The sequence below is a fragment of the Nipponia nippon genome, unplaced genomic scaffold (genome assembly GCF_047370975.1).
Source record: "Nipponia nippon isolate SJK-2023a ecotype South Korea unplaced genomic scaffold, ASM4737097v1 scaffold_7, whole genome shotgun sequence".
In the NCBI taxonomy this organism is placed as follows: Eukaryota; Metazoa; Chordata; class Aves; order Pelecaniformes; family Threskiornithidae; genus Nipponia; species Nipponia nippon.
This window is the reverse complement of record NW_028262391.1, coordinates 10,662,909-10,675,785: the sequence shown is the minus strand read 5'-3', so window position 1 is coordinate 10,675,785 and position 12,877 is coordinate 10,662,909. Positions and strand designations below refer to the sequence as shown.

Below are 12,877 nucleotides of genomic sequence, written 5' to 3'. Positions count from 1 at the left end.
TCCTCAAAGCTACATTGAAAATATAAAGCTGATGATCTACTCCAAAAATTTTCCTTGAGAAAAAAAAAAAAAACAAACAACAAAAAAAAACCCAAAATGGGATATTCTGACAAAAAAGTCTCAGCAAAAGCTCCCAGTGAAATTGAATTGAAACCCCCCAGTTTCATAATTCCCTAATCTGAACGATGTGTTTATAATCTGCTGCCCATGCTGCTGTTCTGACCTCCTGCAAACCTTTGCAGGCAAACACCCTTTAAAGTTCTGGGGAGCTTCATTTGTCCTCTGCCACCCTATTCTTTTTCAACATGGAAAAAAAACTCCATCCAACATGTGAAGAATTAGCAATCAGGAAATCGTGCTTCAGTGAGACTCACTTTTACCTACCTGAGGAATAATATGTCTCAAAATGCAAAGGTGGATGGGGCTCCACAGTATTTTACTGCAAATCTCTGCCCACAATTATTTGTGGTCAAAACCGAGTCTCTACAGCTATTTCCAGTTGCAGTGTTTTAAATGAATGACATTCCTGTTCCAGGCAGAGCATCGTAGTCCTCTGGCAAAATGCATTGTCTGTGAGGAACAAATAATGCTGGAACTCTTACTTCTAGATTTCAGCATTAACTCCTCACTCACGGAAGTTTATAAACTCAAATCCGCACCTTTTTTCGAGGTGTGCCTGGGGTATTTTGTGTGTGGATTTCATCAGGCAGCACATGCACTTCAGGTTCAGGAACACTTCTTCAAAGAAAGGGTTTCTTGTATGCCAGCATGGTGTGAGCTTTGTCCTGGCTCTGTGGCCCCCTTTTCTCTGCTGTTGTCGGGGTGAGGGCTGTATTCTGCAGCCGGAGAGCCAGATGGTCGCGTTGCCTCAAACACCACCATCAGAGTCACCAGTTATGTCTAGATTTCAGGTCAGTTAATATTCCTTACAGGAATCTTGGTTCTGCTACCAGGCACAATTCATAGCACCTCTTGTCAGAGACACCATATTTAGGATTGAATCAGGACTTAAATTGATTAGATCAAGTTTAACTTTGTCCTACATCCAAAAACCCTGTGTGAAACAAGTTGTGAAATTTGTAAATGCAACTCACTGTTAGCCTTTAGTATTCTTACCAACAATTTCAATTAATAAACTGCCCATTTAAAAGCTGAGCCGTCAAGTCACAGTTGAGTCTGGCTATGGCAATGGAGACGCCAATGTCTGGATTATGGATAAAGAGGGTTGCAGAATGAATACGTCCAACAAGAACTAAATTACACATCTCTTTCTTTGATTTAAGCCACTAAAATATAGGAGATACCAGCCCGTGGTATAGTGGAAATGTAAATTCACAAGACACAATCACAAAAAAAGTATGAATTAAAGGCAGCCAAGCCTTGCCAGTAGTTAGGTACAGCCACTAATGCTACTACTACGGAAAAAGCTGTCAAACTAGATACTGTCCTTTGTGTCTCCTGTCTGCTAAGCTTAAGACTTTCCATGATTAGAGACAGAAGTTATTGAAAAGTAGAAAGGACACATAGAGGAGCAAGATAAAGGGTTAAGAGTTTCCAGGTGTAACTTTAAGGTATTTCATTGCTGTCACCCAGCATAGCAAAATCTATCTCATTAGACCCTGTTTACTTAAAGATAAGCCTGTCTTTTCCCCATGGCTGAGCTGGAGTCTGAATAGAATACCCTGCTTTCCTCAGTGAAATGGTGCCATTCACTTTAGGAATATTTAGCAGTTCGAGGTGTTTTCTGCTTTGAATGTCTACCCCACACATACTATTTTTCATTCAAATAACCAAAATCTTTTTTCAAATATTTCTAACATTTTCAAAATAAACAGCTCCATGGTTTGCAGGCATGAAATCAGCAAGATTCTCCAAGATGTTTGGTAGGAGTATGGGTTGATTATTAAGTTCTCTTTCTTTTCCTTCTATCCGCAAACAATATCCACAAATCCTTAAGAACGTGAGATTATAATTTAAGTTGATACACGATACGATGTATATTTAAGCCTAGGGAAAAGCAATTGTGCAGTTGCAAACAGTCCCCACTTTGTACTCACGCCTTTTTATCATGCATCTCTGAACATCCACGCCACCTTGGACCGTTTCCCAAAAGACTAGCCCCATTCTTAAACATCATTAATTTCTTTATTACTTCTTGCAACTTAAGAGAAACTAAGCAATTAAAACCTTAGATGCATTCTTCAAATCCTACAGGAAGAAATCAGCTTTTCAAAATGATCTGATAAAGGAATATCAAGGCAAAATCTCAATATTGTCTTGAAACAATTAAATGACTGATATACTCTATTTTTTCTAACTATCTTACGCACAGCAGCCACTTATTGTATGGTTTGCAGTTCTAACAGTATTTAATATTAGATGTTGATATAGCTGAATCCCACTAGTTCTGATGTAACAGTGGTACGTGCATTACTGCAAGTCTGAGGTACATACTTCACTTTCCTCTGGGCGTTCATTCCCTCAAAACCAGAGTGCTGAATACAGCCAAATGTTGCCCATGCAGCTGCAAATGAGCCATATGTCCACTTCATTGTGAATCCCTGAATTTCCACTGGGAATGAAATAATAATTCTTTGAGAAATTAAAAAGACTTTTTAGCTGCTAATCTAAAACAGATTATTCTTTTTATCTGATTATTATTGTCAAGAACATTAGCATTCCATTGCAGCAAGGTCAGGGAATTTAGAAGAGTATTAATAAGCTAGCACTGGGTTCCCTCATATATTCCCTAAAGTCACATAATACTCGATCAAAAAAAAAGAAGTTAGCCTCAGTATAAAATGAAAAGAAACCCAGTGCAGCTGTTAATGTGTACTAATTAGCTTGGCTGACTTCAGAGCTATGTATCTAATCTTTCAATCAGGCCTGAATGCCTTTCTAAAAGCCTTACCACAGGAAGACTTCATAGACTTTTTTCAGTAATTGCTTTATGCAGTTAAGAATTTCCAAGATAGAATGAGCAGGATAGGCTGCTGCCTTTCGTGACCCTCATGGTTTGTCTGTAACTAAAATTTATTCATTTTGAAATCATGGCTTCATCCAGGGCACTAATTCTCAAGGGAACAACCCCTCCTGACACACAGGGCTTTGAATCAGGCCCTTTTGGAACAACAAATATTCCTATGTTCTAAACAAAGAGAGGGGAGTATAAAAGCAGTTCTATAGCAGTTTTACAGCAGTTTATTAAAAAAAAAGGCGATTTCAATACAAAAGCAGTTCCATGGTATTCAAACCTCCCTATTGTCAGAACAAGATGGCAGGTAAAAAAAATGAAAAGTCACTGCCAGGGACAACCAGACACGTTAGAAAACAACTAGAAAATGTAGATGTCAAACAGTTCAAATAACTTCATCCAAAACAGAGAGGCTTAGAGACAAAGATTTAAGACAAGGGTTTCACTTGTCTTTGCAGCACCCAAATCTACCATCGTAAATGTTGGAGAAGCCATTTCTCTCTTTTTCTGGGGGTGAGGGAGAAGCAGTGAAGATGTCCTTGCCATTTTCAGAGAACCCCGGCCTGCAAATAAAAAAGGAAGGAAGTAATTGTCCTCTTTTTTTCAACTCAAGTTTATATGGAAGTTGTTCGACTGTTCAACAACCACATCCAATCCAAATCCGCACACACTCAGGGCTCCAGAGGTGACTCTGCTCTGTGCTCAGGGAGAAGCTCAGTATTGGTTTTGACTTCACTGGAAGCTGGGCTGCGTCCCAGGCTGATGAGGCTCTTTCACTGGAAAGCGGAATGTTTTGAAATTGCCTCAGGCCTTGACCTTATCGTAGGTTGCTGTTAGAGTAAATTCTTACAAGAAGCGCTTCCTTGCCTGCTTGCCCAAGGCCCTCCGAGGCACCTGCAGCTCCCCTGCCCTGGCTGACCAGCACTGGTCAGGAGACTTCATGCTCTAGATGCACTGCTATCCTACCTGCTCTGCCCTCCCAACGTTTCCCACTTATGTGACAGAACTGCCCTACCCTGTGTGTGTATGTGCAAGTGTACGTATATGTGTGTGTATATATATATATATATCTGAGTATGGGTGTGCATGCATGCTTTTGGGGGTTGCTGCTTTTCCTAATTAGAAATCTTTCTCAAACGCACTGTCATCACTGAGATTGTTGGCTACATAAAACCCCTGAGGACTCCTTGATCCCAGTGCAGACCGACAGGGAAGGGTAAGCATGTCTAATTTCACCCTACCTCCAAAGCTGGGGAATGCCACACTAAACCACACCGCTTCGCACCAACATGCAGGTTAGCAGCATCAGTCACTTGAGCTCTGGGGCTCCAACTAATTCTTCTGCCCAAAGCAGAGCCCTCTCAGTTATTGTTTCAACAACCTACTGAAAACATAGTAAAAACTGATCCTTAGGTCAGGACTGCTACATATTACCTCTCAAATCTTCTGTTTGCTGTGAAACCCACACACTGATAAGAATGACTTTAAACTGAATGCTACAAGAAAGGTGCTCAGAAACCTTTGCTGACAGAGGAGTAGTGGACTCAGCATCAGTGCTGAATTCCCAGCCACATGTTTTGTTCTCAATCCTAGCCTTAAAGGTCAGAGTGAGCAGTCACCAATCCTTGTATACCACAAGCAATTAGCGGATGAATCAAACACAATAGTTTTATTATCAGTACATATCCTCTGGTAATAAAAATGCAGTAGCATAGAGAATGCAAAAACCAAAAGGGTAGGTCCTCAACTGAGAAAAATTTCTGAAGTTAAACTGACTTGGGAGATGCTGAAGAAATTACCTCAGATATTTTGTTACCTGGACAAAAACAGAATAGGTCCCACAGAGCGTCCGTTTCAACTCAGCAGCCACTTTAAGAAAACAGACGATGAACTGCAGTCCACTAAGAGCTATCAGAATAGAGAGCAAAATGATGTTCCACTCCACTATGTTAGCAGGTTCAGTGCACCGAGACCAAGCGAGGCGATCTGTGAGGTACCTGTAAGAGAAACAGCAATGTGAAGTATATTAAATGCAGTGGGTGCGATTCAATTTAAATACACATTATTTTACCTATAATGTATAGAAAAAACATATTGGGCTTTATATGCTTCAAGTTTAGGAGCCAGACTCCAGTCTTTCATTACACCAGCATAACTCCTGCATAGGTTTGTCAAACTCAGCTGAGTGAAAAGACTTATTTTCCTCAAATACATCTGCTTCATTAGTTTCCCTGTTAGACACCCAAGTATTAGAAAGACACTGCCATTTTTTCAAATGGCAGAAGCCACATTAAAAATGGGAATTTTCCTTTTATGATTTAATTTCAGCTTTAGGTTAAGTCCAGCTGCCATCAGTGCTGTGCAGAGAGCAGGAACACCCCAACGCCATCATTCTAACCAGTATGTGCAGCCTAAATGGCAGAGCTGAGGTTAAGTGTCACCGCATGCAATTCCCAGTTGTTCTAGAGCCATGCTTTGCATCCTTGACGATCATAATGTGCACAACTGACATGGGCCAGCTGTGCCCTTTTAACTGAGAGATGCTATAGCCTGGAGGTGAATTGCAAGAACCTTTGTTAGACTCACTTGCTCAGTGTCAGTGGCTTTTTTCCTAAACATTCATAACTAAAATGATTTGAGCCAAATCTGGAGCGCATTATTCAGCATCTGGCCCTTTACATTGAACTTGAACTCTCATTTTTGTATTTCCAAATGGGATGGTAATGCTGATGATACGTAGCAGAGATTGCAGGATGCACTTCAGTGTTTTAAAATAAAGTTGACTTAAGTCAGAGAAGGCCATAGTTTAGGAACTATTCCTGTTGGATGCTGAAGGAACTTGTTTGTGATCCTCTGACAAATGTAATCCTCAGTGCATTCAAATGCAGCTGGAAGAGCTTGGCATTATATAACCTGAAATATTCAAGTCTTATAAAACTTGATCTTTTAAAGGGAGAATGTAAAATCTCCTGAAAGCAGACTCAGGTTACAGATCTGAATCGAACCTTTCATGCCTCTAGGAGGCTGGGACACGGACACCACTTTGTCTACCCTGCTTAAGTGCTTTATGAGATACAGCAGCTGTATGTAAAAACTACCAGTGAACAAACCACAGACTTCCTTGAGCTTTAGGAGTTAAAGAGAAACCTATGGAGTTATTAAATATAAACATGCCATCTGTAATCTTTGAACCAAAAACGTGAGGAATTTGAGAGAATATTCTGAGATAATATCCATCTACACTCACTCTAACCTTACATTCTTTACTACACGTATGATTGTGACCACCACCAGATAAAGGACACTTAGCTAGATGGACCTCCAAGTCTGATCAGTACAAAGATTCTTACGTTTAATCTTTCCTTGCAAGGAGGCAAATACTTTTCTTTGAGGATTCCGGTGCTCGTTTAAGAAGTTGAAAAACCTCACTTGCCAATATAGGTCTTATGTTCAAGAGACTGTGCCATTTTGTGTAAAACTCAGAGAAAATTTGTCTGACAACTGTTTAGATGAAGAGTTTCTTCCAGAAGAGTTACACTGATGTTTCTTACCCTCCAGCAGTGTCTTTGAAGATATAATCCCATCCACCTGATGAATTGCAGAAGGGGCCTTGGATCAATCCCCAGATAAAAATGATGCAGCTGTATCCAGAGAAAGCAGCTCCAAGCAGGGCTAGCACAATTGAAATAAAGCTCTGAAGTAAAGAGAGAAAAATATTACTGTGTAGGGCCAGTGTTCACAGCAAATACAGTCATTCAACCTGCCTAGCTACTTCCTTGGGCTTGAATTTCACATTTGGTTGTCCCAATCTTCAATATTCAGAAAGAAAAATACCAGGTAAAGAATAGTAAGCATACACATACAAAATAAAGGTTAAAACAGAGTTTAAGACAGTTTCACAACTCTCAGTTAAACATTGTTTGGGGATTTTTTTTTTTTTTTAAACTTGCATTTTTGCAAAATTGTTTCCCAAAATGCTAGAGGAACACAACCACATATTAAACATGTTTGCATCCCAGATAGTGTATATTGAGTTGTTACCAGAAAAAATAACTTCCAAATAATACAAGCAAGGGGATGAAGCTATTTAGTCAGGGCACTTTGTTGAAGCTCTCAGGACTTCTATGTTCTTATTTTATTTTACAAGGATTTTTTGGTGGGTTTGGTTTTTTTTTTTTTTGCTTATTTTTCTTTGATCCTGCTCATGCATCAGAAGGAAGGAGCTACACTTTCTGTGACCTCTCAAACCAACTTAGAATCCTCCTCTGTGAAAGGAAGCAGAAACGGAGCAGGCAGAAGGATGTGCTGGAAACACGGGAGCAGGAGGGCACTCAGAACAAATGCTAAAGAGATGCGCAAAAATAGAACACAGACTCACCCTGTAGGTTTTGTTACAGCTCTCACTCTGGCAGCACCGATAGAACACGCTACACTCCAGTGTTATTAGAATTACTGCCAACAGAAGGATCTATAAAGGGACATTATAAGGTCAGTGAAATGACTGCAGATATCAAGCCAAAGTTTCCTTCACTCATGGAAGGCAGGGACTGCATCTGTTATGCTCTGTTGAGATTTTAAAGCTGCTCAGCAGGAGAGCACAATTACTCAAGGCGTACCATGGAACTGCACTGTTTTTATTAGGCTGTCACTGTGCTTGTTTCTTGTACTTGAAAGACAAGAGCACAGTGTCTCCTATCGCAGCAAAGTGTTACTAACATAGACGCAGCTATACCAGTGAAGCTGAAAGAATAAAACTGAGCTCACAAGTAAAAGAATCGATACCAATGAAAGGAAGGATATTTTGTTGACACAACCACATCAGTTCAACAGCTTCTTGCTGGCACAGTTACACGGATCAGGGTATCACCTTCCTTACCAACACAGTTATGCTAGAAAGAGTCAGCAGTACAAGCTTTTCATTAAATTCACCTACGCTTTCATTTGCTTTCTCTGTCAAGTATCCATAGCGTTTTTCTCAGACTATTGGACTTTTTAACTCTGATACTAGAATCGTTTCAATAAATAAGATTTGGACTCCAGAACCGCAGACCACCACTCAGAGAGGCACTGGTTTGAAAGGGGAAATATGAAAAGGGAATGTTTCCGAATCACAGCACTATCCTCTCACATGCTGCTGCCCTGTTTGTAACAGGATAATATATACGTTTTTAATAAATTGGTAACAATCCTAAGGCTAAAAATGCTTCAAAAGATGAATGTCACCGTTGCAGTTAACTTTTTCTCAAATCTTCAACTATGCTTTTCTGTTCAAATTCTCTGCCTGATCGTTTTTTTCCTCTATTAAAAAAGATTAGGTTTTTCTTCTGCTTTAGGAAGAATACACAATTTCAAAAGAATGTTTCCTGTTTTACTAAGTCTCCCCGGTCAGCACCTTCATAAAAACACCTTATGCAGATGAGACCTTTTAAAATGCTGATTGTGTACATGCACTTTTAGTACATAACCGCTTTCTGTCCCTGAAGCTAAAGTTCTTTATGAAGACAGCGAAGAGTAAGAGCAGTGGGCAACTCCGTGTTAGTTTATTACTGCAGATGAGCATATTACACATGTAATAGAGAAAATCCTACTATGCCAATCACTCTGAGACAAGCTTCTGTATTTAGCCTAACAACAGTGGCACTTGATGCACTGTGAACTGTATCCAGTCCTCTAAATACTGGACTGCATACAGCTCTTAAAAACATTTGAACAGTTATGAGAAGCTTTTTTAGTTTTTGTTTCATTTTGTTTTGGTAAAAGAGCTCTAACTCATCCTCCATAGAGAATTAAATCAACATAGTGCATGCCTCCATAATACAAGCGTAAATTACACATAACCAAAAAGGCAGCAGAAAATAAAACAATCAACCCTGCAAAATCACTTACATGAAATTAAATAGTATACATATCATTCAGTATATTCACATTTTTTTCAGTTTGATTGAGTTTCTCTGCCTGCAGTGTTTTTGTCAAGTAATCCATATTCTCTTTAAAAGCACTATTACATTGCTGCACAGTAACCCAGGATTATTTGCAGTAGAATGCAATTCATTAAAAATCCATAGAATCAACACTTACCATCACACCTGAGAAACAGATCCCTTCAAAATACCACACGTAGTTGGGAAGCTGGTAACTGGCAGCATGTGAAGCTTTCCCATTAGGGAAGTATAATAGGATGTTAACAACAATACTCCAAAGTGCAAGAGGTATCAGCAGACAACTCAAACAGCTTCCACATGTCTCTAAAGCCATCTCTCAAGAACTTGAGAAGTTTTGCTCTTCTAAGCTAACAAAAGATTACAAGGTTTTAAATATGAAAAGTGTTTTGACCTCCTCAGTTTGATTCAGTCATTTCATATTCACAGGAACCGGGTGACTGGGGTATGATTCCAGAGACACAGAAGTGCTTAACAGTTAGCAGAACAATAGACGAATATTGCTGTCTAAACTCATTGTCCTTCCTAAGCATATGTCTTTAAGTAGCAGTTTCCTTTCTAAAAGATCCTCCTTTATGATCTTCCAAATGAAACATGTCTAGAAGTCAGACTCAGGAAGGAACTTCAAAGATCTCATTTCCTAGTGACTGCTTAGAAACGCACTTCTCCCAACAACACAGATTACGACGCGGATATTCTGTGACATGAAGCAGGTTGCTCAGCCTTGCTGCAGCTCAAAATTTTTCTCTGCCTTACATGGGGAAGGGGGCTGTGAAATGATAAATATGTCCAGTCTCTGTACAGAAGGCCACAGATTGCCTCGCACTACAGAAAACTAGTACCAGAGCTTGGCAGATACGGCCCTAAGGGTGAACCTACACTTGCTGCTAACTTGGGGCAGCCTCACAAAAACACCAAGCTGAGTCTCAGCCACTTTGCAGACAGTACAATAATAACCAAAAAACACTGGGTAGAAACTGCCAGGCAGACTTATTGTCACACTTTAATTTCTTTTTTCCACAGCATTATGCAGTGGAACTGTTTCATGAATTAAATCCTGCTGTTTCTCTAGTTGTTTTACTCTGTGCTTACAGCTGAGTATGCATAGCTACAGATCTGACCTAAGTACACGTGACTTCTTGTACAGGACAAAAGGTCTGGCTGTTTTTTGAAATGCCTGCTGTTTTGCACTGTGCAAAGCCAAAGCCAGACAGTTTCCCCATTTTCACGTGTCATCATTCCCTAAGCAACTAAACATCCATTCCGGTAACACAGAGCCGGAGCTGTTTGAATGCTCACAGCACGACCCAAGCCGCCTTTCCGTGCCCCTGTGAGTCATCAGAAAAGTAACTCAAGAATGAGCTTAGGGCTTACTCAATAGGAAAGTTGTAGTCAGAGAACAAAAAATTGGGGCTCTATCAAAAGCGAGAAGGCTGATTTTAGAAGCAATGATGCCATAGCATATTTTCCTTCTGTTTCCTCATGAGCTGTTTTAGGCTCTGCACTCATGAGGCTTCTCTCATGATCTCATAAAAGCTGTTCGGGCTGCACGTTGTAACCAATTCCTTCCTATTGCTTTGAATGAGATCACCCAAGGAAAGGGGCATGGTGGCACTCATGCAGTTACACAATTTTTCTACCCTTTCTCTGCTGCGACTCTCCCCTGTTTCCCTCTCCCCTTCTTTTTCTAGGAGGTTTCATTTTGAAGCTCTGAGACACTACTCCAAGGATCTTCCCATATTTCCTGTTTTACTCCCTAATCACTACGGACACTTTTTTCAGACCTCCCTCCAATTGAAATTAGTGGCAAACCTCCCACTGCAGGCACACAGGCACGGACAGAACTCGTATCATCAACACCGCGCCTTACAGATCAGAGAAAACAGCTGAATTACAAGCAGGCACATCACATCCCCAAGACTGATTTTTTATTACAAAACTCGGAGATCATGCAATAGGCTGAAATCTTTTTTTCTAAAAGCAACGGCCAAAATGACTAACGAGCAGCTTGGTTTATAATCAGATTTGCTGCTACTTCCCATAGTAATTTGTTCTGATTAGAAGAAACTTACTTGGAAAATGGCACCTGAAACAGCATTCGTTCTGTAGTACAGCAGTCCACATCATTACTTATTTTGTATTCAAACGGAGCTGTGCAAATACCAAACCAAGGTGTGTTTTTTTTGCTGGCACACTGTACTGCTAGAACGGGAAACAACCATTTTATACTAAATATTAAGCAAACCTGGCAACCAGTTTCTCAAATATCTTACCAAGTGTTGCAAAAACTGCTTTCCTGTTGCTGCCAATATCCACGAGTTGACGCCAAACCCATTACTAAAAATCCACGTTTACTCTGGATGAGCGACTTCTCTACTAACTGAAATGAATTTAACCTAAAACCACTTCTCCATGATGTAACCAATAAAACTCCCAAACCACCATCAGGCAACAAAGGAATTCAACTGGCCTTTTATTAAATGACAACATAAACAGTGAGTAGTAATGCTGTGCATTACTGCTACGTGATCTGAGCTGAAGTTTTAATTCTAAGCTCTAGCCCAATCATTCTGTGCATGGGAATTTCTAAAATTGTTTCAGTTCTTTCATTAGTTGTGTGTACCAGAAAGACAAGTGACGATTATGCAAGCATAAAGGCAAAAATCTGTAAGTTGCATGGGAATTATACCCTATTCCATTGAGACCCTCTTTTCCTCCTCCTCTCACTCCACACAATTTAAACTTGCAGATCCTTTTTCAAACAGTGGTTCTTCACATATAAAGACACGATGCTGCACAGCAGCAAGGACTTTTGGGCATGTATACGCACATATGCACATGCATATTCTCCTCCCTCCTATAGCAGGGCAAGACAGGGATAAACACAACAAGCAGAAACAGTATTAAAGACTGCCTCAGCTACTTCTAGGTATTTATGTATGAATAAATGGCATTGCAAGAAGCAGAGATCCCGAGATTCTAAACACAAACTTTTCCCATCTGTGAGTTCCTTTGTTGCTGTTGATGTGCATATGCAATTTTGTTTTCACAGTTAATTTATTTTTTTTTCAGATATATATTTGTACTGGGCAGACTTGGCTGTGAGGACAGCCTGAGGTACATCTCAAGTTTCTGGCTACCTTTAAAGACCACCCTCCTAGTTACAAATACTACTAAGTACACACTGACACCCATGGGAAATTCTTTTTCTCCCATAAACAGAAGCTAACTTGCTTGTTTTCAAAGACAACATTAACTGCTAGATTCCAACACTGAGCAATAATGGTAATCAGCTTCATTTCTTCAAAATAAATGGCATGTCACATTTTGTTTTTCACTTGAAAAATGCCATTGCCAGTAGCATGCTGACCTTGCCAGCAATGCTGTTGGCAGCATATTATTCAGATTTACTTTACTTTGTGATAGAACATCCACTGTAATATGCTACAAGCCATATTTCAGAGGTTCTTGCACAGGATCTTAGAATACTGCCTCCAGGCTGCTTACTGGTGAAGTAAAATATTTCAGATTAATCTGTCACTGCTGACCTGAATTTGCACTCTATTTTCTGAACACTGCTACGCCTGGGGGTCTGCTGAGTGAGGTAAAAAACAGGACCCAGACCCACATTTTGTTTTGTCTCAAGGCTCTGACTCATCAGTCAGGAGGGAAGCCTCCCTTGGGAGAGCAGCAGAAGGGACACAGATCTGTAGCTCAACTGCATGGGAACCTCCCTCCAGTCCTTGAAACGGCCATCAGCCATGAACTGCTAGCCCAGACCCAGGACTAAGACTCCACACACACAGTTGTATCTGTCACAGAACTGCCACTGAACTATCATATCCTTGTTGATGCACAGTTGCCTGGCTCACCTAAATGATCTAAACCAAAGAGTGAAGCAGTTCCCACGCTGACAGAGCCTGCTGGAGAGGAAAAGCAGGTTATAACCCGACTGCTTCATATC

The 12,877-nt window shown here is 40.3% G+C and overlaps 1 protein-coding gene across 2 annotated transcripts; it reads right to left on the bottom strand.

Annotated features, from left to right (window-relative positions):
- Positions 1 to 2,317: 2,317 nt before the first annotated feature.
- On the bottom strand, positions 2,318 to 9,456 carry TM4SF18 (transmembrane 4 L six family member 18). Of its 2 annotated transcripts, XM_087740022.1 has the most exons (5): positions 9,053 to 9,456; positions 7,353 to 7,442; positions 6,526 to 6,668; positions 4,791 to 4,971; positions 2,319 to 3,537 (listed from the first exon to the last, which is right to left on the bottom strand). In XM_087740022.1, the coding sequence occupies exons 1-5, from the start codon at positions 9,227 to 9,229 to the stop codon at positions 3,523 to 3,525; spliced, it is 606 nt and encodes a 201-aa protein (XP_087596148.1). In that variant the 5' UTR covers positions 9,230 to 9,456; the 3' UTR covers positions 2,319 to 3,522. The 2 variants fall into 2 exon arrangements, with proteins under 2 accessions (XP_087596149.1, XP_087596148.1); XM_087740023.1 differs by lacking the exon at positions 7,353 to 7,442 and having other exon boundaries at positions 2,318 to 3,537.
- Between the last annotated feature and the right edge of the window lie 3,421 nt (positions 9,457 to 12,877).